The following is a 25138-nucleotide window of genomic DNA, read 5'->3' on the forward strand; positions in this document are numbered from 1 at the left end:
CCCCGGCAGAGAAACACCGCCGCCCGGCTCAGGGCTCAGGTTCCCACTGAGAAGCCCCAACCCCTGCTGGCACTCCCCTGAGAGCACCTCCATAAGCGTGCCCTAACAGAGGAGAAGGTCAGAGGGGAAGGACAGAGAGGCAGCCTGCCAAGGACACAGCACCCTCTCTCCAGCGGCCCCTAGCAGAGAAACCCAAGCTCTGGATCTGAGGACACTCAACCCTACCCGGTACTCTCTTGGGATCAGCAAACATAGATTCTACTGCTAGGCTGCTTCTGGCAGAGAGAGCTGGGCCCGGGATCTGGGATTGAGTACACTCACCCTAACTCTTTCCCGCGCCACCCAGGGACCAGTCAACACAACCCCTCCTGGCAGAGGGAAAGAACAAAGAGGCAGCACACAGGAAAGGTGGACACCGAGTCCTGCGACCACAGTGTCACAGAGCTGACTGTTACCCTACCCATGCACTTCTGCAGCAGGACCAAAACTGAGAGTAGTGAGCAAGGGGAACCCCTGTGCATTCCAACTGGTCCTGCAAGAGAGTGAGTGAGCCTTCTAGGGAGAGATTGCCCCAGACCCAGGGCCTCTCCACAGAAGCAACCAGATGAGATCCCTGCCACCCACACTCCTAGTGTGGGCATCAGAGGGATTCTTGGGATAGCGACATTGAAGCCTCTGCCTTGCGGGTCCACCAGGGTAATCCAGGCAAACAATCCCTGGATCTCAGTCAGAACTGCGTAATAGTGGCTTGCAGGCCACTGCAATAGTCAGACAATCCGCGCATGCACACTGCGCCCGCTAAAAGCACACGCAAATAGCGCTAGCGTCATATTCTTTACTTAGGCAAAACTGAAAACACAGTGCACACCCCCAAAGCAATGAACCTCTCTCATCTTCCTGAAAAAACAGTCCAGAAAACAGAAAGAGAGGATCATAGCCCAAACTACAATCTCAAGGAACAACCAGTGAGGATTATAAATAACCAGATGGCTAGAGGCAGATGTAAGAACACTCCCAACAAAAATCAGGACATAATGACCTCACCAGCAACCCCACAAAACAATGGACACTTCAATTCACTAGATATACAAGAAAACAACCTCAAAGCTATGTTTCTCCAGCTATTAGAGGCCCATAAAGATGAAAGGAACAAAGCCCTCAGAGAAATAACCAAAGAAATCGAGACTAACCAAGAGGAAACAAATCGTGCTCTCAGAGAAATGACCACGAAAATTGAGGCAAACAGAGAAGAAATGCACAAAGCTCTCAAAGAAATGTCCACACAAATGAAGGCAAATAAAGAAGAAATAAACAAAGCTCTCATAGAAATACAGGCAATTATACCCAAAGAAGTAGAGGCACAATTAGTGATACATAGAGAGGAAACGGACAAAAAAATAGAAGCTATCATTGAAAAGCAGGAGTCCACATTCAAACAGATGAAGGAAATGGTGCAAGACATGAAAACAGAATTAGAATCAATAAAGAAAACACAAATAGAGAAAAACCAGGAGCTGGAGAACATAGAGAAAAGATCAGGAAATACAAAGGTAAGCATCACCAACAGAATACAAGAAATGGAAGAAAGAATCTCAGGAGCCGAAGATACACTTGTGGAAATTGACACGTCTCTCGAAGAAAAAATAAAATCAGAAAAGTTCCAAACACAAAACATCCAAGAAATCAAGGACACCATGAAAAGACAAAACCTAAGAAGAATAGGAGTAGAAGAAAAAGAAGACATCAGGCTCAAAGGTCCGGAAAATATTTTCAAGAAAATTATAGAAGAAAACTTTCCCAACTTAAAGAAGGAGATGGCCATAAACATACAAGAGGCCTACAGAACACCAAGTAGACGAGACCAGAAAAGAAATTCTTCACGTCACATCATAGTCAAAACACTGAACCTACAAAACAAAGAAAAAATTCTAAAAGCAGCAAGGGAAAAAGGCCTAGTAACATATGAAGGTAGACCTATCAGAATCACACCAGATTTCTCAACAGAAACTATGAAAGCCAGAAGGGCCTGGACAGAAATCATACAGTCCTTAAGGGACCACAGATTCCAACCCAGACTACTATACCCAGCAAAACTTTCAATCAACATAGACGGAGAATTCAAGATATTCCAAGGCAAAACCAAATTTAAACAATATCTACATAGTAACCCAGCTTTACAGAAGTTACTAGAAGGGAAACTCCAAACCAAAGAAAACAACTACATCGAAGGAAACAGAGGAAATAGATAACTACACAACAAAAAAACCAAAAGAAGACAAGCAGTGAAACTCAGTGACACCACCAACACCACATCTAAAATAAGTAACAATTGTTGGTCACTAGTTTCTATCAACATCAACGGACTCAACTCCCCAATTAAAAGACACAGACTAACAGAATGGTTGCAGAAACAGGATCCAACATTCTGTTGCATCCAAGAAACACACCTATGCAACAAAGATAAACACTACCTCAGAGTAAAGGGCTGGAAAAATGTCTTTCAAGCAAATGGTTCCAGAAAACAAGCGGGAGTAGCCATCCTAATATCTAATAAAATAGGCTTTCAACCCAAATTAATCAAAAAAGATAAGGACGGCCACTATATTCTCATCAAAGGAAAAATCCACCAAGAGGACATCACAATTTTGAATATCTATGCCCCAAATACAAGAGCACCTACATTCGTAAATGAAACAATATTAAAGCTTAAATCACACATTGATCCTAAAACCCTAATAGTGGGAGACTTCAACTCTCCACTCTCACCAAGGGACAGATCAACTAGACAGAAAACAAATAGGGAAATAAAAACACTTACAGAGATCCTAAAGCAAATGGACCTAATAGACGTCTACAGATCTTTTCATCCAAACTCAAAAGAGTATACCTTCTTTTCAGCACTGCATGGAACCTTCTCCAAAATAGACCATATAATTGGTCATAAAGAAAGCCTCAACAGATACAAAAAGATTGAAATAATCCCTTGTATTCTATCTGACCATCATAGACTTAAGCTGGACCTCAACAACAACAGAAATAACAAACAGCCTACACGCACATGGAAACTGAACAACCTGTTACTCAACGACAGCTGGGTTAAGGAAGAAATAAAGAAAGAAATTAAAGACTTCCTAGAATTCAATGAAAATGAAGGCACAACATACCCAAATTTATGGGACACACTGAAAGCAGTGCTCAGGGGAAAATTTATAGCACTAAGTGCCTGCAAGAAGAAATTCGTAACATCACATACAAACAACTTAATGGCCCAACTGAAAACCCTAGAAAAAAAAGAAGCAGATACACCCAAGAGGAGCAGAAGGCTGGAAATAATCAAACTCAGGGCTGAAATCAATCAATTAGAAACAAATAAAACTATTCAAAGAATCAATGAAACAAAAAGCTGGTTCTTTGAGAAAATCAACAAGATAGACAAACCCTTAGCCAAACTAACTAAAAAGCAGACAGAATCTATCCAAATCAACAAAATCAGAGATGAAAAGGGTGACACAACTACAGACAGAGAGGAAATTCAAACAATCATTAGGTCATACTACAAAAGCCTACATGCCACAAAATTTGAAAATCTAAATGAAATGGACAATTTTCTTGATAGATTCCATCTTCCAACATTAAGTCAAGATCAGGTAGAAAGACTGAACATCCCTATATCCCCCAAGGAAATTGAAGCAGTCATTCACAGTCTCCCCTCCAAAAAAAGCCCTGGGCCAGATGGTTTCAGCGCGGAATTCTACCAGACCTTCAAAGAAGTGCTCACACCAATTCTCCTCAAACTATTCCACAAAATAGAAACAGAAGGTACATTACCAAACTCATTCTATGAAGCAACAGTCACCCTGATACCTAAACCACACAAAGACCCAACAAAAAAAGAGAACTTCAGACCTATCTCTCTTATGAACATTGACACAAAAATACTCAATAAAATACTTGCAAACCGAATCCAAGAACACATCAAAGATATCATCCACCACGACCAAGTAGGCTTCATCCCAGGCATGCAAGGGTGGTTCAACATATGGAAATCCATCAATGTAATCCACCACATAAACAAACTGAAGGAGAAAAACCACATGATCATCTCCTTAGATGCTGAAAAAGCATTTGACAAAGTCCAACACCCATTCATGTTTAAAGTCTTGGAGAGATCAGGGTTACAAGGCACATATCTAAACATAGTAAAGGCAATATACAGCAAGCCTATAGCCAACATCAAACTCAATGGAGAGAAACTTAAATCAATCCCACTGAAATCAGGGACAAGACAAGGCTGCCCACTCTCTCCCTACCTCTTCAACATAGTACTTGAAGTCCTAGCCAGAGCAATAAGACAACTAAAGGAGATCAAGGGGATACAGATCGGAAAGGAAGAGGTCAAAGTGTCACTATTCGCAGCTGATATGATAGTATATATGAGCGACCCCAAGAATTCAACCAGAGAACTCCTCCAGTTGATAAACACCTTCAGCAAAGTGGCAGGATACAAAATCAATTCAAAAAAATCAGAAGCCCTCCTGTATACCAAAGACAAAATGGCCGAGAAAGAAATTAGGGAAACAACACCCTTCACCATAGCCACTAATAACATAAAGTATCTTGGGGTGACACTAACCAAGCAAGTGAAAGACCTGTTTGAGAAAAACTTAAAGTCTCTGAAGAAAGAAATTGAAGAAGATCTCAGAAGATGGAAAGATCTCCCATGCTCATGGATTGGTAGGATTAACAGTGTGAAAATGGCCATCCTGCCAAAAGCAATCTACAGATTCAATGCAATTCGCATCAAAATATCAACTCAATTCTTTACAGACCTTGAAAAAAAGATTCTCAGCTTCATATGGAGAAACAAAATACCCAGAATCTCCAAAACAATCCTGTACAACAACAGATCATCTGGAGGTATCTCCATCCCCGATCTCAAGTTGTACTACAGAGCAATAGTAATAAAAACTGCATGGTATTGGCATAAAAACAGAAAGGAGAATCAATGGAACCGCATAGAAGACCCAGAAATAAACCCACACACCTATGAATACTCGATTTTTGACAAAGAAGCCAAAACCATTCAATGGAAAAAAGACAGCATCATCAACAAATGGTGCTGGTCCAACTGGATGTCCACATGCAGAAAAATGAAAACAGATCTATATTTATCACCCTGCACAAAACTAAAGTCCAAGTGGATCAAAGACCTCAACATAAAACCAGATACTCTAAATCTGTTAGAAGAAAAAGTGGGGAACAGCCTAGAACTCATTGGCATAGGAGACAACTTCCTGAACAGAACACCAACAGCACAGGCTCTAAGAGCAACAATCAATAAATGGGACCTCATGAAACTGAAAAGCTTCTGTAAAGCAAAGAACACTGTCATCAAAACAAAACGCCTGCCTACAGATTGGGAAAGAACCTTCACTAACCCTTTATCTGACAGAGGACTAATATCGAGTATATACAAAGAACTAAAGAAGCTGAAAAGCAGCAAACAAAGTAATCCAATTAAAAAATGGGGAACAGAGCTAAACAGAGAATTCTCTGTAGAGGAATATAGAATGGCAGAGAAACACTTAAAGAAATGTTCATCCTCATTAGTCATCAGGGAAATGCAAATCAAAACGACCCTGAGATATCACCTTACACCCATCAGAATGGCCAAAATGAAAAACTCAAGGGACAACACATGCTGGAGAGGTTGTGGAGAAAGGGGAACACTCCTCCACTGCTGGTGGGAATGTAAACTGGTTCAACCACTCTGGAAATCTATCTGGCGCTTTCTAAGACAATTAGGAATAGTGCTTCCTCCAGACCCAGCTATACCACTGCTAGGTATATACCCAAAGTTTGCTCAAGTACGCAAAAGAGATATTTGCTCAACCATGTTTATAGCAGCATTATTTGTAATAGCCAGAACCTGGAAACAACCCAGATGTCCATCAACGGAGGAATGGGTACAGAAATTGTGGTATTATTACACAATGGAATACTACTCAGCAATCAAAAAAGAGGAAATCATGAAATTTGCAGGCAAATGGTGGGATCTAGAAAAGATCATCCTGAGTGAAATATCCCAGAAGGAGAAAGACAAACACAGTATATACTCACTTATAGACCTATAAGATATGATAAACATAATGAAATCTATACACCTAAAAAAGATAATCAAGAGAGCGGACATGGGGTAAGATTATCAATCCTCGTTTTGAAAGACAGATGGGATGCACATTAAACATTGACAGGAGTCTACTGAGCGCATTTGAAAAACTCTAACTAGCAGTGTTTTCAAAGCAAAGACTCATGACCAAACCTTTGGCAGAGTACAGGGAATCATAAGAAAGAAGGGGAGTTAGACTGATGAGGAAAGGATTGGAGCTCCACAAGGACCAAACATATCTGGGCACAGGGTCTTTTCTGAGACTGACATGCAACCAAGGACCATGTATGAATGTAACCTAGAACCTCTGCTCAGATGTAGCCTGTGGTAACTCAGTAACCAATTGGTTTCCCATAGTGAGGGGAACAAGGACTATTTCTAACAGGAACTCAAAGGCTGGCTCTTTGGCCTCCCCACCCCCCAAGGGAGGAGCAGTCCTGTTAGGCCACAGAGGAGAGCTTTGCAGCCAGTCCTGAAGATACCTGATAAAACAGGATCGGATGAATGGGGAGGAGGTTCCCCCTATCAGTGGACTTGGCATGGGGCACGGTGGAGATGAGGGAGGGAGCGACTGGGAGGGAATGAGGGATCGGGACACGGCTGGGATACAGAGTTAATAAAATGTAACTGATAAGAAAAAAAGAAAATTAAAAAAAAAAAAAACAAAAAAACAAACTGCTATCTGCAAGCCTAGCAGAATATCATTCATACTGTCAGGGGTTGGCAATCTCTGATAGTGTGGGTGTTTGGTTGTGCCAGGCATTAGTTGGGCATTCCTTCAAGTTCTGTTTGTCTTTATCCCTGCACATCTTGTAGACAGAGTAAATTTTGGGTCAAAGTTTTTGTAGGTGGGTTGGGGTTCCCCTGCCTTTACTAGAAGACTGATCTAAGTTAGAGGGTGTTTTTGTCACCCTATGGTTTCTCCTACTAGGAGTCTCTGCTTGAGTCCCCCTCATAGTCTTCCAAGAGCCACCCTTGGCTTAGCTTGTCACAGAGAAACTACCACCCTCAGTTTCTCTTTTCTCTACAGGCCTTCTGTCTTCTCACCCTTTCTCCACTTGGATCTGATCTCCACCCTTTTCTCCCTCCTCTACCTTTTTCCCTCTTTTCAACCATTACCTCTGTCTGTTCTATCCCAATTCTAAGTGAGATTTATGCATCCTCTCTTGGATCCTCCTTGGTACTTTCTTCTTTAGGTTTGTGCCTCACAGTATGCTTATCCTGTACTGTATGGCTAAAATCCATTTATAAGTGATTACATACCACGTGTGTCTTTCTGGGTCTGGGTCACCTCATTCGGAATGATCTTCTCTACTTCCATCCATTTGCCTAAAAATTTCATGATTTCTTTGTTAGTAATAGCTGAATAGTATTCCATTATGTAAATGTGCCACAATTTCTTTATCCATTTATCGTGTGAGGGATATCTAGGTTGTTTCCAGAATCTGACTATTGTGAATAAAGCTGCTATGAACAAGTTGAGCAAGTCTCCTTGTATGATGGAGCGTCTTATGCATATATACCGAGGAGAAGTTTGGTTGGTCTTGAGGTAAAATTAGTCCCAATTTTCTGAGAAAACACCATATTTTTTTGTATTTGTTTTCTATTTTCTCTTTTTTAATATTTTTTAAATCTTCATTTTTTCATATCATATTCTATACATTCAAATTCCTTTTGAATTTGTTTTTTATTTTTGACAATTTATTTGCTTTGTATCCCATGTGTAGCCCCTTCTCTCATCCTATCCCAATCCTGCCCTACCATCCTCTTCTCCCATGCCCCTCTCCCAGTCCACTGATAGGGGAGATCCTCCTCCCCTTCCATCTGACCATAGCCTATCAGGTCTAACCAGGACTGGCTAAGCTGTTTTCCTTTGTGACCTGGAAAATCTGACCTCCACGAGGGGGAGGTGATCAAAGAGACAGCCACTGAGTTCATGTCTGAAACAGTCCCTGTTCCCCCTTACTAGGGAACCCACTTGGAAACTGAGCTGCCATGGGCTATATTGGTACAAGGATTGTCGGTCCTCTCAATACAGGGTCTTTGGTTGGAGTATCAGTCTCAGGAAAAACTGCTGGGCCCAGAATTTTTGGTTCTCTTGCTCTCCTTGTACAACTCCAGATCCTTCCAGGTCTTTCCATCTCCCCCTTTTTTCATAAGATTCCCTGCACTCTCCTCAAAGTTTGGCTATGATCTCAGCATCTGCTTTAATACCTCGCTGGGTAAGAGTCTTTCAGAGGCCCTCTGTGGTAGGCCCCTATCCTGTTCCCTGTTTTCACCCTCTTCCGATGTCCATCCCCTTTGCTTTTCTGCATGAGGATTGATCATCTTACCCAGGATCCTCCTTCTAACTTAGCTTCTTTAGGTGTACAGATTTTAGTATGTTTATCCTATATTATATGTCTAATATCCACATATAAGTGAGTATATACCATGTGTGTCTTTCGTCCTCACTCAGAATGATCTTTTCTAGATCCCACCATTTGCCTACAAATTTCATGATTTCCTTGTCTTTAATTGCTGAGTAGTATTCCATTGTGTAAATGTACCACAATTTCTGTATCTATTGCTCTGTTGAGGGACATCTGGGTTGTTTCCAGATTCTGGCTGTAACAAATAAAGCTGCTACGAACATGGTTGAGCAAATGCCCTTGTTGTATACTTGGGCATATTTTGGAGATATGCCTAGGAGTGGTATAGCTGGACCTAGGGCTCTACTCACATTCACTGGAGTATGCAGAAAGTGCAGGGCACCATGGTTCAACCATAATTTGGGATAGTATTTAGTTTTCCTATATCGGCTGAGATTTGATTTGTTTTCTAACATGTCATCAGTTTTGGGAAAAAAAATCCCACGAGCTGCTGATAAGACTGCTAATTCTTTAGGTTTCTAGTAAATGCTGTGCAGATATCTGTTGGTTTTGTTATGTCCAGATTAAAAAGACCCCGAAGACCACCAGGATGCAAGAACAAAGAGCCTTTATTTAGGGCTTAAGCTCAGACTTCCCTCTGTCCAACACAGTGGATTAGGGAAGGAGCCCTGAGTAGCTGCATGGCTAGGTTTTCATAATGGTTTGAGCAAGGAACAGGACTTTCCAACTTGGGGGTTACATGATCGGTTTGCATTTAGCAGAAACAAGCTTGTCATAAACTGATTGGTTGGTGCAGATCTAGGGAATGGGAGGCAAGGACTTCATGTAGTAGTGTCCAAGTTACAAGGTGTTCCCAGGTGACAAAGAGTGCTTAGCGACTTTTCAAGGTGGTTACTAAATTATTGTTTCTGGTTTTTCAGGGAGGTTACTGAGTTATTAAATCACATTTCCATGTTCTGATAAGAGAAATATGATCTAAGCAACTGTGGGAACATTAGTAGGAAATGGAAACTGAGTCTGACAGTATCTTATAAAGCCTGTCACGGCAGCACAGCTGCTGCTGCACAGATGCTTGGGCCCTTCAGTTTCTTTTCATTTGTAATGTCATTTAACCTAATTCTTCTCTTTTTAAGATTTTTCAGATGACCTTTCTATTGGGAAAGGTGAGCTACTGAGGTTACCTAGTAACAATGTTTTGGGGCCAATATATGGACTTACATCTTGTAGTATTTCGTTTATGAAAATGAGTAGAGTGTATTTGGTATGTATTTCTTCTGACCAATACTATTTTGTCACGTATAAGACTATTGATGCTCACTTGTTTTTTTTAGATCCATTTGCTTGAAATATTTTTTTCCTTCCTCTTACCCTAAGATGGTATCAATTATTGATTTAATGTGCTTCTTGGAGCCAGCTAAAAGATTTATCTTTTATTTATTTTATTTTTCTTTTTCTGTTTTGTTTGTTTGTTTGTTTTGTTTTCTGTTTGTCTGTTTTTCAAGACAGGGTTTCTCCGTGTATGCTTGGCTGTTCTGAACTCACATTGTAAACCAGGCTGCCCTTGAACTCACAGCTATTTGCTTCAGCCTCCCTGGGTCTTATTCTGTTTTCTCATCTAATCTGCTAGTTTGTGTCATTTACTAGAAAATTGAAACAATTAATATTCAGTTTTTGACAGGTGTATGTATACCAATCCTTTGCACATTGCTTATTACATATTTTTCTTAGAGCTCCTTTCATTGTCTGTTCCAGCTTTGTTTGTTTCCTGTGACCTTGGGTGACTTCCTGTGACCTCATGAGTGTTCATGCTTCCAGTCAGACTGAAGTAGAGCTGTCTTAGTGGTCCTAACTTCTTTTAATCTGTTTTGGTTATACAAGGCATTTGCTCCTCCCTCTATTTTAATATATAGTTTTGCTGTATATAATAAAATAGATTATCAGTTATCATCTTTTCGAACCAATGATACATCTCTCCGGGTCCTTTAGGCTTTAAATTTTTTGTCAGACAATTATGAGGTTATTTGAGTTTGCTTGCTTCTCAGTTATTTGTTCTTTCAAACTTACAGTTTCAGTAGACTTTCTTTATCTTTGTCCTTACTATTTTAGATTTAATGTGTTGCTGAAACTTGTGTGTCTTGGTCCTTGGAAACCTACCTAGGTATGGCAAGGTTGTAACAAAAGAACCAACATGGGACACACATAGGATGATGTTGACATCAAGTGGAGTTCCTCAGCGTTAACACATAGAGCCTCAGTGTATTGGTTAGGTACAGCATGGGGGAAACTTAGCTGGTCTAAGTAAGACATCTTGGGGTGTGGACACCCAGAAGGAAAAGCCACAGATTTTAATTGTTTGCACACACTAGCCAATCATCTTTAAAGTGTCATCCTTGGACTTCTAAGGAAACCTTTGGATGCCCCTTCAGCCTGGTCCATATGGGTAATGCCTTTGTGACTTTACCATGAACTAATTAGTCTTAGAGTTTTAAAAAAGCCATGGTCATGTCAAATACGCATTCCCACAAGATTCTTGCTCAACACAGTTCTTCCTCTGATCCCCATAATGTGTTGTGGTAAGTTTCTTTTCTTGTCTTATTTATTTTGTGTTTGCTGTGCTGCTTATGTTTGGGTGAGCATCTCTTCACTGTCTGGAAATTTACCTTCTATAATTTTATTCAAAAGGTACCATATCCTTTTTATGCCTTTCTTTTCTTGTTATCTCATAATCTGAAGGGTAGAGATATTTCTGATGTCCAGGAACTCTCCCACTTTCTACTCATATTTTAAATTCATGATTGGTGTTTTCTGAGTAATCTAATTCCTCTATCATGTCTTCATTCCCTTGATAATCTATTTACTATGTGAGCCATTCTATTTATAAGGCTTTCCATTGGGCCCAAATGGTTTTGTGTTCCAGCAGGATTTCAGTTTGGATTTACTTCTGTAATTTTATTTCTTTAGGGAATCATAGTTTTATAATTTGTATTGATATGCTTATATCATTCAGCAATTTTTGTTTTGGAACTTATATTAATGTCTTCTATGAGTTGTTTGAACATAAGTATAATATTCTTTTGAATTATTTTCCTGGAATTTATTCAGATAATTGTCATTAGGTGCCAATTTGATGGGGTGGGTTCCTCAGTAATGGAGATTTCTTGTCTTTGGCGTTTTGTGTTGTTTTGTTTCAGTCCTGGGACCAGCAATTCTGGAACAGTTTATTTATTGAATTCTGGCTGTCTCTCTCTTCTTAGTCAAGTCACCTTTCCTTTAGTTAAAAAAATTAAAATGTTCAGAAGAAAAATATATTCCATAATCTACTGTGGAGCTGGTATGCAGTATATCCTGTGTCATATATAGGCAACACAGGTTTTCTTACAATCCGTAGAAGCTGGAATCCTGATGGAGTTTTCCAGGATCTGGGGATGGATATGGTTCAGGAGACTACAGAGTTTGGCCTCCTGGAGTAATATTCTTGATAGGTATTGTGGAGGGTGAGCATCTGTAACCATTTCTCTTACTGGGTGCAAGAGACAATGTGATCTAGATGTTTAATGAATTAGGATCCAGGGTAGCATAGGAAGACATTATTAGAGAAAGTCAGGCTGCAATATATTTAAAATGAGGACATGGTGGCTGGGAACATGCAGCAAATTGCAGAAAAAAAGTCCACAGACCTCCTGCAGAAGCCATGTTGTCCCAGCACCTGTGGAAATGTTCACCTGGCAGTGAAGACTGACATGATATTTTAAGTGGCTTTTATGAACATACTTTCATGAACTAGTTTTATGAGCTAGTTTCATTATATTGCAGTAATATAATAGCAGGACATAAAGCAACTTGGGAAAGAAACAGAATGTTTCTATTCACAGTTTCAGATTACAGGCCATTATTTTGGGGAATTTATAGCAAAGAGAATTTACATAAAAGGCACCTGGTCAGATCACACACATAGTCAAGAACTCCTCCCTTCATCATTTAATTAAGAACATTGTTCAGGCCTCCCCAATGTAGGCAAATCCACATTGAGACTTCCTGCTCAGGTGATTCTGTTATGTGAAGTACTCCACTAAAGCTTGCCATCACATAATCGTCACAAAATGTGTTGAAATAAAACATTTTATAGCTTCAGTCAGTAGCTTCTATGAAGTTCTCTACAGTTACCAAACAGACACTCTGAGTTTAGGGACATGTAGCCACGTGGTAAGAAGACAGTTAGGAGGCTGTACCAGGGGGTTTGTGTTCTACTTCCCCATCTGCTTGTGCCATTGTGGAAATGGTTGCTGAACCACAGAGCACAGTAATACACAGCCTCATCCTCAGGCTGGGCCCCTGTGATGGTGAGGGCAGCCTTGTCTCCAAGCAGGGAGCCTGAGAATCGGGCAGGCACACCTGGAGCTCGGTTGCTGGTACCACCTATAAGACCCTTATGTATGTGGTAAGGTTTTTCTTGGACCCAGTTGGCATAGTTACTGGTGGTAACAGCCCCAGTACTTGAGCCACAGGTGAGTGTGACTGTCTCTCCAGGAGATGTGGTGAGTGAAGATTCCTGAGTCACAACAGCCTGGGACATGGCTCCTGTAAACAGGTGAGAAATCCAGTGGTCAGTAGCAAAGCAGAGACAAAATGTACACTATTACATTCTCACAGCAGCCCAAAATGTCCTCCTGACCTGTGCAGTGAGCCAGGAGTGTGATCAGAAGAGAAGTCCAGGCCATGATTCACAGTCTAGATCTGTTCTTTTCACGATTGCTCAGTAGCAGACACTGCCATAATCTTAGTATAAGTCCTAACACAGGCGGGGAGGGGACTGTTTGTTAATGCAAATGAGTTCCTCTTCCAGGCTTATTACAAACTGTAAGGTGAAAGCTGCTGAGTTGCCACAAGTTACTGATCACATTTTAATAAGAACCAAGGCCAGAAGAATTGCTCTTCAGCTGCCTTTCCTTCTCCAGAGCCATAAGCATATGCTGGCAATGTCCTAAAAAGACATCAGCAATAAAATTGTGTTTCACCGAGACTTGCCCTACTCATAAGGTGGACCAATTTTACAATATGCAGGCCAGTGGAAAGGAATGAAAAAGGAGAAAGAAACAAAGTATTTAAAAAAGCTCAGAGTGTGTAAGTTAACGATGGAAAAGTGACTTGTACTTTGTTTTATCATCACACTTGTCACTTCATGAAAGAAGGTGGGTTGTTTAGAATAATGACTCTAAATGGGTATGGACAAAACATGGTGATGAGGGAGTCAGACTTGACTTGGGTGTAGACACTGACAGGTGCTGACCTTTTCTCAGCTCTATCTACCTCTTGAGAGTTGATCAAGAATAATTCTATCATCTTAGGGCTGAGTGGATTCAGATGTTTCTATGAAAGGAACTATATCTGAGCAGTGGAAAGACAGAGAGGAGTGGTTGAATGCTGCAGTCTCTGTATCTCTAGAAGATATACCATGAGCCCCCAAGACTTAGCAGAGGGAACCTTCAGACTATACAAGAATCAATGCTGTAGAGACCACATAGATATTCCCACAGATTGCTGGTCCGATGCACATTCCTACCTGTGACTTGAGGAAAGAGCAGGAGGAAGGGCAAATACAGACCACAGCTTGAAGGACACTGATCCTGATGTTAGGGTGGGGAGGCCCTGCCTTGTGTTTCATTGTATTCACTCTTCATGCCAGACCCAGAACTTTTCTGTATGTGCTTTCATTCATGATCACCTCTGCTCCTTCCTAGGCCTTACTGCTGTTACTCATCTCACACACACTTAGAAGGATGGAGGTTGAATTATAATCTGGGGACCCTTCAGAAGGCAGTGCCTATTGAGCAAGGTGAAGGTATGCATAAGGGAGTCAAAGCTAGAGAAAACACAGCTACTAATTCCCAATCAGTGAACAAATAGCATGTCTTTTATGCCAAGTCTCCTTTAAGTAAATGATCCTTAGGGATTAGTTTACTGTAAACACTGGCTGTCTCACAGAGGCCCCTGCTGGTTACAAGGCACACAGTCACCATGGCCAAGAGGCTATGTTCATTTTGGAGCTCACCTAATCTCTGACTCAACTGAAACATCCATAATCTAATTTATGAATTGTGTGATTCTGAAATGCTGTATGTAATTCAGTAATATCTCACCATCAAAAAGGCTCTTCCCTGTGAGCCCTGTCTGTTGTGAGTTGTGTAAGCATGAGCTGAGAACCCCTTTTACCACCTGGTCCTCAGGCATCAGAGCAGTTACACTGTGAGAGACAGATCCAAAGAGGCCCTGTGCTCTGTGCTGTGGATTTACTCAAAGGAGGAAGCAGCTGTTGTAACACTGTAAGGGGTCAGTGAGCAACTGTACAGGGCCCAGTGAATTTGAACCTGTGAGATTTCTAAGAATGGTCAGAGCACCCTCATGTGGCTTTATTATTCTGGGAGTTGGCAGGTTTTTTTCATTTAACCATAGTTTGCTTGTTTTATTAGGCAGCCATACATTTATTCACTTTTCCTTCTTTAATTATTTTGGTTTATATGGATTTTTCTCAATTTTGAGAAAGTATTCCCATTTTTTTTGTAGATTGGTTTCTATGCTCTGTGTATTTAACCTTATCTAAGTGCTTTCGATGAACACAAACTCATGGAAACTGATAAACTCTCTACTCAATGATCACTCAGTCAGAAAAGATATAAAGAATTTAAAGACTTTCTAGAATACAATGAAAATGAGGGCACAACATACCCAAACTAATGGAACACAATGTAAACAGTTGTAAGAAGAAATCTTCATAGCACTGAGTGCCTTCATAAAGAAATTAGACAGATCTCACACTAGTGACTTAACAGAACACCTTAAAGCTCTAGAACAAAAAGAGGCACACACACCCAAGAGGAGTAGATAGCAGGAAATAATAAAACTCAGGGCTGAAATCAATAAATGAGAAAAAAAGAAAACAATACAAAGAATCAACAAAACCAAAAGATGGTTCTTTGAGAAAATCAACAAGACAGACAACTCTTATCCAAACAAAGTAAAATGCAGACAGATAGAATCCAAATTAACAAAATTAGAAAGGAAAAAAGAGACATAACAACAGACTCTATGGAATTCCAGAATACCTTTAGGTCTTATTTCAAAAACCTGTACTCCAAAAATTTAGAAAATCTAAACAAAATGGACTATTTTCTTGATAGATACCATTGATCATTAAATCAAGATCAATAAACAATTTAGTAAATCTTAAGGATGTAGAAACAATCATTGAAAGTCTCTCAACCAAAAAAATAAAAAGCCCTAGGACAGATGGGGTACCACAAAATTCTGCTAGACTTTCAGAGTTAATGCCAATACTCCTCAAACAATTCCATAAAACAGAAACAGAAGGAACATTGCCAAACTCGTTTTATGAGGCCACAGTCACTCTGGTACCTAAAGCACACAAAGACTCAAGAAAGAAATTTTCAGACCAATTTTGCTTATGAACACTGATGAAAAATACTCAAATATTCACAAACTGAATCCACAAACACATCAAAAACATCATCTACCAACATCAAAGTAGACTTATCCCAAAGATGCATGGATGTTCAATATACAAAAATCCATCAATGTGATCCATCATATAAACAAACTGAAAGAAAAAAAAAACATATTATCATTTTATTAGATGATGAAAAAACTTTTGACAAAATCCAACACCCCTTCATGTTTAAAGGATTGGAGAGATCTGGGGTACAATGTGGATACCTAAACACAATAAAGGCAAAATATAGCAAGCGAGTATCAAACATCAAATTAAATGGAGACAAACTTAAAGGAATTCCACTAATATCTGGGACAAGACAAAGCTGCCCACCCTCTCCATACTTATTCAACACAGTACTTGAAGTTTTAGCTAGAGCAATAAGAAAAATTAGAAAGGAAGAAGTCAAAGTATCACTACTCTCAGATGATATGATAATATACATAAGAGAAGCACCAAATTCTACCTGGGAATTCCTACAGCTGATAAACACCTTTAGCAAAGGGGCAGGGTACAAAATTATCTCAAACAAATTTGTGTTTCTCCTTTGTACAAATGATAATCAGGCTTGAAAAGAAATTAGAGAAATGACACCTTTTACAATAGCTACAAATAATATAAAACATCTCGGTGTAATTCTAACCAAGCAATTGAAAGACCTGTATGAATACACTTCAAGTTGCTGAAGAAAGAAATTGAAGAAAATATCAAAAGATAGAAACATCTCCCACCTCATGGCTTGGTAGGATTAACATAGTAAAATGCGCACCTTACCAAAAGCAATCTACAGATTCAATGTAATTCCCATCAAAATCCCAACACAATTCTTTACAAACCTGGAATGTTTGATTTTACCAATAAAGAGTCTGGAGCTCAATGCTGGGTGAAAGCCTACTAGCTCAGAGAGGTAGAGAAACCGGCCAGCTGACCTTCCTATTTAGCTGACATCCCTGAAGGGAAAAGCCCCTTCTCCTCCATGTTGTCTTAAAAACCCTTTAAACTGAATGTCCCTCTATAGAGAATAATGTTAGAAGGAATATACTTCAGTATAATAAGAGCTATCTATGAAAAACCCATAGCCAGCATTACTCTTAAAGGATTAAATTCCCCATTAGCTAGGTATATCACTACTTCTTATATACACAAAGGATTTTATTTCCTACAAAGAGAAACTTGCTCATTTTTGTTGTTGTTGTTGTTGCTACCAAAGAATTGAAATAGCCTAGATGTTCATCTGATGAATGGGTAATAAGACTGTGTTATACATACACAAAACATTTTTGTATAGCTGTAAAGAAAATTGTAATTATCAAATAGATGAAACAGGGGGGGGAAGGCACAAGAAAACAAATGTCACATGTTTTCTCTCATTTGTGAATTCCAGCCTAAAATCTCTAAATTTATGTGTTCTATTTGGAATATCCACAGAAGCAAGAAAACTATAAAAAGAGAAGGAGGAGGAGAAGCATGTGTTTTGAAGGTGGATGCCCCAAGGGAGTTGGAGTAGTAGAATGTAAGTAATATGAAAGTGGAGAGGTGTAATATGGTGGATAGAAAAGTTTAAGTAGAGAGAAAGTGGGAAATAGAGGGAACCACAAGGCAGGGAATATTAAAAAAATGAAAGAACCTGAAAGAAACTTACTACCTTATAACAAATGTTTAAACAGTAATGTATATTACAAAGTAAAAATCTTATAATACATAGTATATATTGTAAATTAGAACAACATGTTTTGGAAAAGAATTAGATGCTTTGCAATAAAATTGAAAAAAAATAGTAAGCTTCCAAACGCAATTAATAGTTGCAACTCAAATATGTTTGTCCCCCAGAAAACAGAGTTTTCTCTGTGTATCTTTGCTCATAAATGGTCTACACTGCAAAAGCACAGTGTTTCTCTTTATTATGAACACATTGATTCAGTACATAGAGACACCGTGGTAACAGGAGACTGGGTAAACCAAGAAAGAAGTGAGCAGAGTGTTGTCCATTTCCTGCTCTCTTCCCAAAGATTCCAACCCTAGGTATTATAACCCCACAGTAATGATCAATATTTCACTGGACACTGCATTATTGAACATTTATAACAATTATTGGGCATGTATAAGAAAAATGTTGGGTTTTCAGTGTAACTAAAAACAAAACTGGTTTCATATTTTCCCACTTCAACAAGTTAGATTACTTCAGACTAAGAAAATTAGATGGACCATTAATCCTGATCTTTACACATAGGCAGGCAAAGAATTCCATCCTTATAGTTTTCTCTTGTCCGTCTGTTGATTCTGGCTCCAAATAACAAGGAAGAGTAATTCATAGACCCAGCATGTGTTTCCTTCGGAAAAATGTCCTGACCGTGAATTCATAGGGTAACCAAGTGTCTCTGACAAAGGTCAATAGAAAGAATTTATTTATCCTCACCCAAGTGCCTTCAGACTCCCCTAAACTACAAGCACTAGAAAAGCTCAGAGAACAGGTTGCAGAGACAAGGGTATTTTCCCACTTCCTCATGTCCTTACAAAGTGTGACATAAAAAATGATTGAATGACTCCATAGTGTTTGCAGTTTATGTCTCCAAACAAACGAAGCCTCTGGATCTACTCTCCACACATGAGCGGCATCCTTTGACACTGGCCTTTGACACTGCACTAGTGGGATGTTCTGATGTCCCGCTAGTCGAGCATGAGTGAGAAGAACTTGCCTGAAGTTTGGGGAGGAAAGAAAGTAGAAATCGAAAGAAAGGTTAATTTTTAAAAAAACACTCTATAAGCTCGCTCTGAATTTAGTACTAATAAAAATGGTATTTCAAAAGGAAATATTTGTCAGGCACTGAGCTCTGTCCTTCTTTCAAGGACATCATCTAAATGAGAGCCATGAAGACCTCTTGAGAAAATAAGCTGTGTTCTTGATTAGTGTCCTCAGACTACCTACAATGTCTTGGCCCTCTAATGTCTGTTACTGAGAGTAAAATTACAAATTTATAAAAATATAAATTTATAAAAGCACTACAGCACTTAGAGATCAATAAGATCTCAGAAGTGAAATGAGGGAATCTCTCATGTCCTTTTATACAAATATAAAATAATTAAAAACTGATTTCCCCAAAATGATATCTAATGAATTACTATTTGCTTTCCTACATGTTCACATATTGCTTAACAAGCAAAGGATGATGGGAAGTAACAATGTCCAACCATCTTTCTAAATGCAATAATTGCTACACAGTCTCAAGTACCACTGGGGCTGTTCTTATAATTACCTTCACAATGGTACATTTAAAGTTATATGTATCCTAAAATTTTATATTCTCCATTCCTCAAGAGGTGATCCTTAATAAACTTGATAATCACAAGCTAAAACATGTATCTGGCTGTCTAGAAGTAGAGATAGCCATAAATTTTAATCTAGATTTCTGGGTGGGGTTTTTTTTTGTTTTGTTTTGTTACCTCAAACTATGAGAATGAAGTTGTTCACTAACAAAGACACTTTGAAATTAATCCAAAAGAAAGCTCTTGAGAAATCTTAATTGGTAGAGTAGCATTCAGCGGCTCATTAAATTGCACTTCTGGGATTGCAGTAGGAAAGGTTTAATTTGTTTGACAAAGGTGAGCACTCAGAGAGTTTGTTTAATTGCTGCCTTATTAAAAGAAGTTGCAAACTTTATTTTCTCCTCTTGCAACTTGTTAATTGGAGCCTTAATAATATGATAGAATTGAAGTAACCTTATTATCACTGACTGATAAGAACCTTTTGTTGTTCTGCTATATAATTGCTGTAGTAACAGTAAAAAAAAAAAAAAAAACATAATTATATAATAATAAAGTTACCTTTCTGGACAATATACCAAACTAATTATCTGATACTAGAATCAGCCTGATACTTAACAATTACAATTATATAACAAGCTTGTAATATTTAAATTACTCCAAATTCCCCAGGTACATACATTGTGTGTCTACTTAATATTGGTAACATGCTATCCAACTGAAGATCATACTTTATCTTGACTCTGCCTCAAAGAACTTCCTAGTCAACAAACATGATGCCAAAATAAGATATATTCAATCACAAATGCAAAACAATCAGATGCATTCCCAAAATTGCATAATAAGTTTTCTCTCTAAAAATGTCATTTCTCTGCTATTTAGTTTGAAGCACATATTGATAAAAATAGTCTGCTTTCTGTTTTGACACTTCTGGGTGTATAGAATCATTTCACACCATGACTAGAGTGGCCACAGAAGTATTTAAAGCCCTTAGAAGAGAAACTACCTTTTGTTTTTGGACTTTTTAATGGCATTCAGACTGATAATAGGCCTGCTGATAAACCACACTTTAAAATGGATAGTTATAGAATTGTGCCAAGAGACACACCTCCATTGTAACCATTCCTGCCTTTTAACCAACTAGGGACTTAGAGTTCTTACAAAATTGTCTATGGACAACTGCTACATGTGGTGCTTAAACTTTGTAAAACTGTAAACAGATTAGAAAATGAAAAATTATATATTATTTAAAACTCATTCAAAACATATACACATATTAAACATTCTGCTGTTTCAAGTCCTGTGCACTTGTTCAAGCCAAATGTCTGAATTTTATTTCAAATCTGCAAACCAGAAACCGATCAGGATTGATCTAACTTAATATGGGAAATAATGTAATCTTATTAATTACAAAGTTTTCCCTTAGACTACAGGATTTGACTCCTTAAACTCATCATGCCAAAGTAAAGGTAACACAAGGGCCCAAAAACTCTAGTAAAGCTCTAGGTGCCTACTCCTAGGAACACCAGGACTCACACTAAAACAGGTGGTCAACTAATAGAAAAGCTCCAAAAACAAATAAATCTGTGAACCCTGACATCCTGATTTGTTTGTTCCTGTATAAAAATGAAATATTGTTTTGTTTAACAAACAACCCTTTTAACTAATTGTTATTTTATTCCTACGTATAACCTGTTCAGTCTCTATAATGTTACTTGTATTACAAGGCAATTCTTTTTCCAAAAGTGTGGAGCCGGAACCCATACCAGGCTAGCAAGACACCACCAATTTTTTTTCTTAATTCCTGATTTAGGTAAAAGTAAAAGCTATTGCTGTTCTGTTCAGGAAGTTGTCTCCTGTGCCAATGAGTTCAAGGCTCTTCCTCACATTTTCTTCTAACAGATTTAGTGTGTCTGGTGTTATGTTGAGGTCTTTGGTCCACTTGGACTTTAGTTTTGTGCAGGGTGATAAGTATAGATCTATTTGCATTTTTCTACATGTGGACATCCAGTCAGACCAGCATCGTTTGTTGAAGATGCTGTCTATTTTCCACTGTATGGTTTTGGCTTCTTTGTCAAAAATCCATAGGTGTGTGGGTTTATTTCTGGGTCTTCTATTTGATTCCATTGGTCCACCATTCTGTTTCTATGCCAGTACCATGCAGTTTATATTACCATTGCTCTGTGGTATGGCTTGAGATCAGGAAAGGAGATACCTCCAGATGATCTGTTGTTGTACAGAATTGTTTTAGCAATTCTGGGTTTTTTGTCTTTCCATATGAAATTGAGAACACCAACAGCACAGGCTCTACAATCAACAACTAATAAACGGGATCTCATGAAACTGAAAAGCTTCTATAAAGCAAAAGACACTGTCATCAGAACAACATGACAGCCTACAGACTGGGAAAGGATCTTCACCAACTCTATACCTGACAGAGGGCTAATATCCAGAATATATAAAGAACTCAAAAATTTAAAAAGCACCAAATCAAGTAATCCAATTAAGATATGGGGTGCAGAGCTAAACAGAGAATTCTCAATAGAGGAATATCAAATGACAGAGAAACACTTAAAGAAATGCTCAATATCCTTAGCCATCAGGGAAATGAAAATCAAAATGACCCTGAGATTTCATTTTATACCCATTAGAATGCCTAAGATCAAAGTTTCAAGTGACAATACATGCTGGAGAGGATGTGGAGAGAGGGGAACTCTCCTCCATTGCTGGTGGGAATGAAAACTTATACAACCATTTTGGAAATCAATCTGGCGCTTTCTCAGACAATTAGAAATATTGCTACCTAAAGATCCAGCTATACCACTCCTAGGCATATATCCAAAATATGCTCAAGTATATAGCAAGGACATTTGCTCGACCAAGTTCATAACAGCTTTATTCATAATAGCTAGAATCTGGAAACAACCCAGATGTCCCTCAATAGAGGAATGGATACAGAAATTATAGTACATTTACATAATGGAATACTACTCAGCAATTAAAAACAAGGGAATCATGAAATTTGCAGGCAAATGGTTGGATCTAGAAAAGATCATCCTGAGTGAGGTATCCCAGAAGCAGAAAGACACACATGATATATACTCACTTATAAGTTGACATTAGACATTGAACATTAAACATACTAAAATCTGCACACCTTAAGGAAGCTAAGCAAGACGGAGGACCCTGGGTAAGATGATCAATCCTCATTCAGAAAGGCAAACAGGATGGACACAGGAAGAAGGAGAAAACAGGGAATAGGACAGGAGCCTACCACAGAGGGCCTCTGAAAGACTCTACCCCATAGGATACCAAAGCAGATGCTGAGACTCATAGCCAAATTTTGGGCAGAGTGCAGGGAATCTTCTGAAAGAAGGGGGAGATAGAAAGACCTGGAGGTAACAGGAGCTCCACAAGGAGAGAAAGAGAACTGAAAAATCTGGGCAAAGGGGTCTTTTGTGAGACTGACACTCCAACCAAGGACCATGCATGGAGATAACCTAGAACCCATGCAAAGATGTAGCCCATGGCACCTCAGTCTCCAAGTGGGTTTCCTTGAGAATGGGGACTGTCTTTTACATGAACTCAGGGGCTGACTCTTTGATCACCTCTCCCTTAAGGGGGAGCAGCCTTACCAGGCCACAGAGGAAGACAATGAAGCTAGTTCTGGTGAGACCTGATAGGCTAGAGGGAAGGGAAGAGGGAAGGGAAGGAGGATCTCCCTTCTCAGTGGACTTGGGGAGGAGCATGGGAAGAGATGATGGACAGAGGGTAGGGTTAGGAGGGGATGAGGGAGGTGGCTACAGCTGGGATACAAAGTGAATCAAATGTAATTAATAAAAAAATAAATTTTTAAAAAGCAAAAGCTATTAGCCTAGGCAAAACTGATATGTCAAATCAAAGCTACACTGTATATTATTCAACCAGTATGTGTGATGGCTTCCTTATACATGCATAAGGGGAGACCCCTTCTTTCTAGTCTTTTCCAGTCCATATAATCTAGATTCTCCTTCAAACTACAAAGCCATGTGCAGTTATGTTGTTGCATATAATTGGCTAGGAGGAGAGATTAGATGCTTGGGTAAGGATCAAAGATGCCCCTTCTTAATTTCCTCTTCTATAAAAGACCATCTATAATCAGCAAGGCCAGCTATCACAATCTTTCATAATCAGCCATATCTGGTCTTATGAATATGGCAGTAATTTAGCTGACAGGAGGGTGTTGGGCAATACCACCTTGATAAAAGAAAGCTGAATCCAAACTACACATTAACATTGCCTGTATACTGTTAAACTATGCACCTTTGTTAAGCTCCCAAGTAAACATCATGGAAAACACAAGGCAGCATTTATACAATGCCAGAGTGCTATCATAGCTGTGCTCTTGGTTTTGAAGGTGTGTATGTAGCAAATACAGAGAAGAAAGAGATACATAGGAAAAAATCATTACGTGTATGTTTACCACCTCCAGCAAAACTCAGCTAAGGATGTTATGATACTGGAGTTACTATTGAGAGAGTTTTACACAGAGAGTCCTTTCTATCCTCTCCATGGATGATCACCCCTTTAGCTGTTTTACAGTACACATCTCTAGCTCATGAGATAAGTAACAGTACATACAAAAGGTGTTGTTCCTTTATAAAACTGAGTCCATTGGTTTACAGTGGACAAGACACTTGCTATTGAGTTCAGTGACAGAGAATCTATCTTCCTTATAAGCTCTACAGATTTTTTTAAATGGATCTTTGTCTAGGTGAGTCATGTTATCTAGTCAAGGCTTCACTATGAATATATATATATATATATATACATACATTTATACATATATACACATATACACATCACAATAATTTATGCTATATATACATAGTATATATATAATACACATACATCACAATTATTTACATTATATACATCTGAATGAATCCTACATGAGGCAATACTTGCTTGATTTTTAAAGGTCATCCTATAATAGCTATAAGCTTTATCAGGTCATGGGTATCAGTCTGCATTCATGATTAAGAATGATCACCAAGGGCTGGAGAGATGGCTCAGCGGTTAAGAGCATTGTCTGTTCTTCCAAGGGATCGGGGTTCAACTCCCAGCAACCACATGGCAGTTCACAACTGTCTGTAAGCACTTCCAGGTGATCTGATACCCTCATGCCAATGCACATAAAAGAAAATAAATTATCTTTTAAAAAAATCAACCTCTTAAAAAAAAAAAAAGAATGATCATCAAGCTGGCTAACAAAAGCATCTGTCTTTACCAATGTCTAACAAGAGATGCTTTCTAGCTAGACCTGGGGTTAGCAAATTCTTAGAAGCTTACAATTAGTTTTAGTGTGGCTGCAAATAAAGACAAACAACAAAAAACTTGGTAAGTATCCACTCTCTTCTAAGGAGATGAAGTTGTAGGATAATATAATGATTATATGAGGCAGGTTGATCTTGAATCCTTTGTGTATCAAAGCTCCAATATTCCATTTGAATATTTCCTTTGGCCCGCTTTCTCAAACTTATAATGTGAAAGTTCATGTTACATTCATCAGTCTAGATAGGAGGCAAGTATAATAGCTCTCAGGGTGAATTTCCTTTAAGGTGTGCAGTTTGGAATTAAGTACTTGAGATTTAAAGAACATAGAGTTCAGAAAGCAATAATACCTGGGAGGAAAAAGAAAAGAAAGAAAGTTGTGGCATCAGCCTGTCCTTTTCCTTAGCCCATCTATGTCACTGTAACTGGAGAGTAAACATAAAACCAAAGAGGATCCAGGGCTTAATGTGACAGAAATAAAAGTCGGCAACCAAGGAAAGAGTCCTGAGAAGAGAGAAT

At 38.9% G+C, this 25138-nt stretch overlaps 1 gene segment (V, D, J or C); it reads right to left on the minus strand.

Annotated features, from left to right (window-relative positions):
• Positions 1-12673: 12673 nt before the first annotated feature.
• LOC129689800 (Ig lambda-2 chain V region-like) lies at positions 12674-13285 on the minus strand. The segment is given in 2 exon segments: positions 12674-13119; positions 13214-13285. Coding segments are annotated over 2 exon segments (492 nt in total).
• Positions 13286-25138: the final 11853 nt, after the last annotated feature.

The sequence above is a fragment of the Psammomys obesus genome, unplaced genomic scaffold (genome assembly GCF_907164565.1).
Source record: "Psammomys obesus unplaced genomic scaffold, mPsaObe1.curated_primary_1811, whole genome shotgun sequence".
Taxonomy (NCBI): Eukaryota; Metazoa; Chordata; class Mammalia; order Rodentia; family Muridae; genus Psammomys; species Psammomys obesus.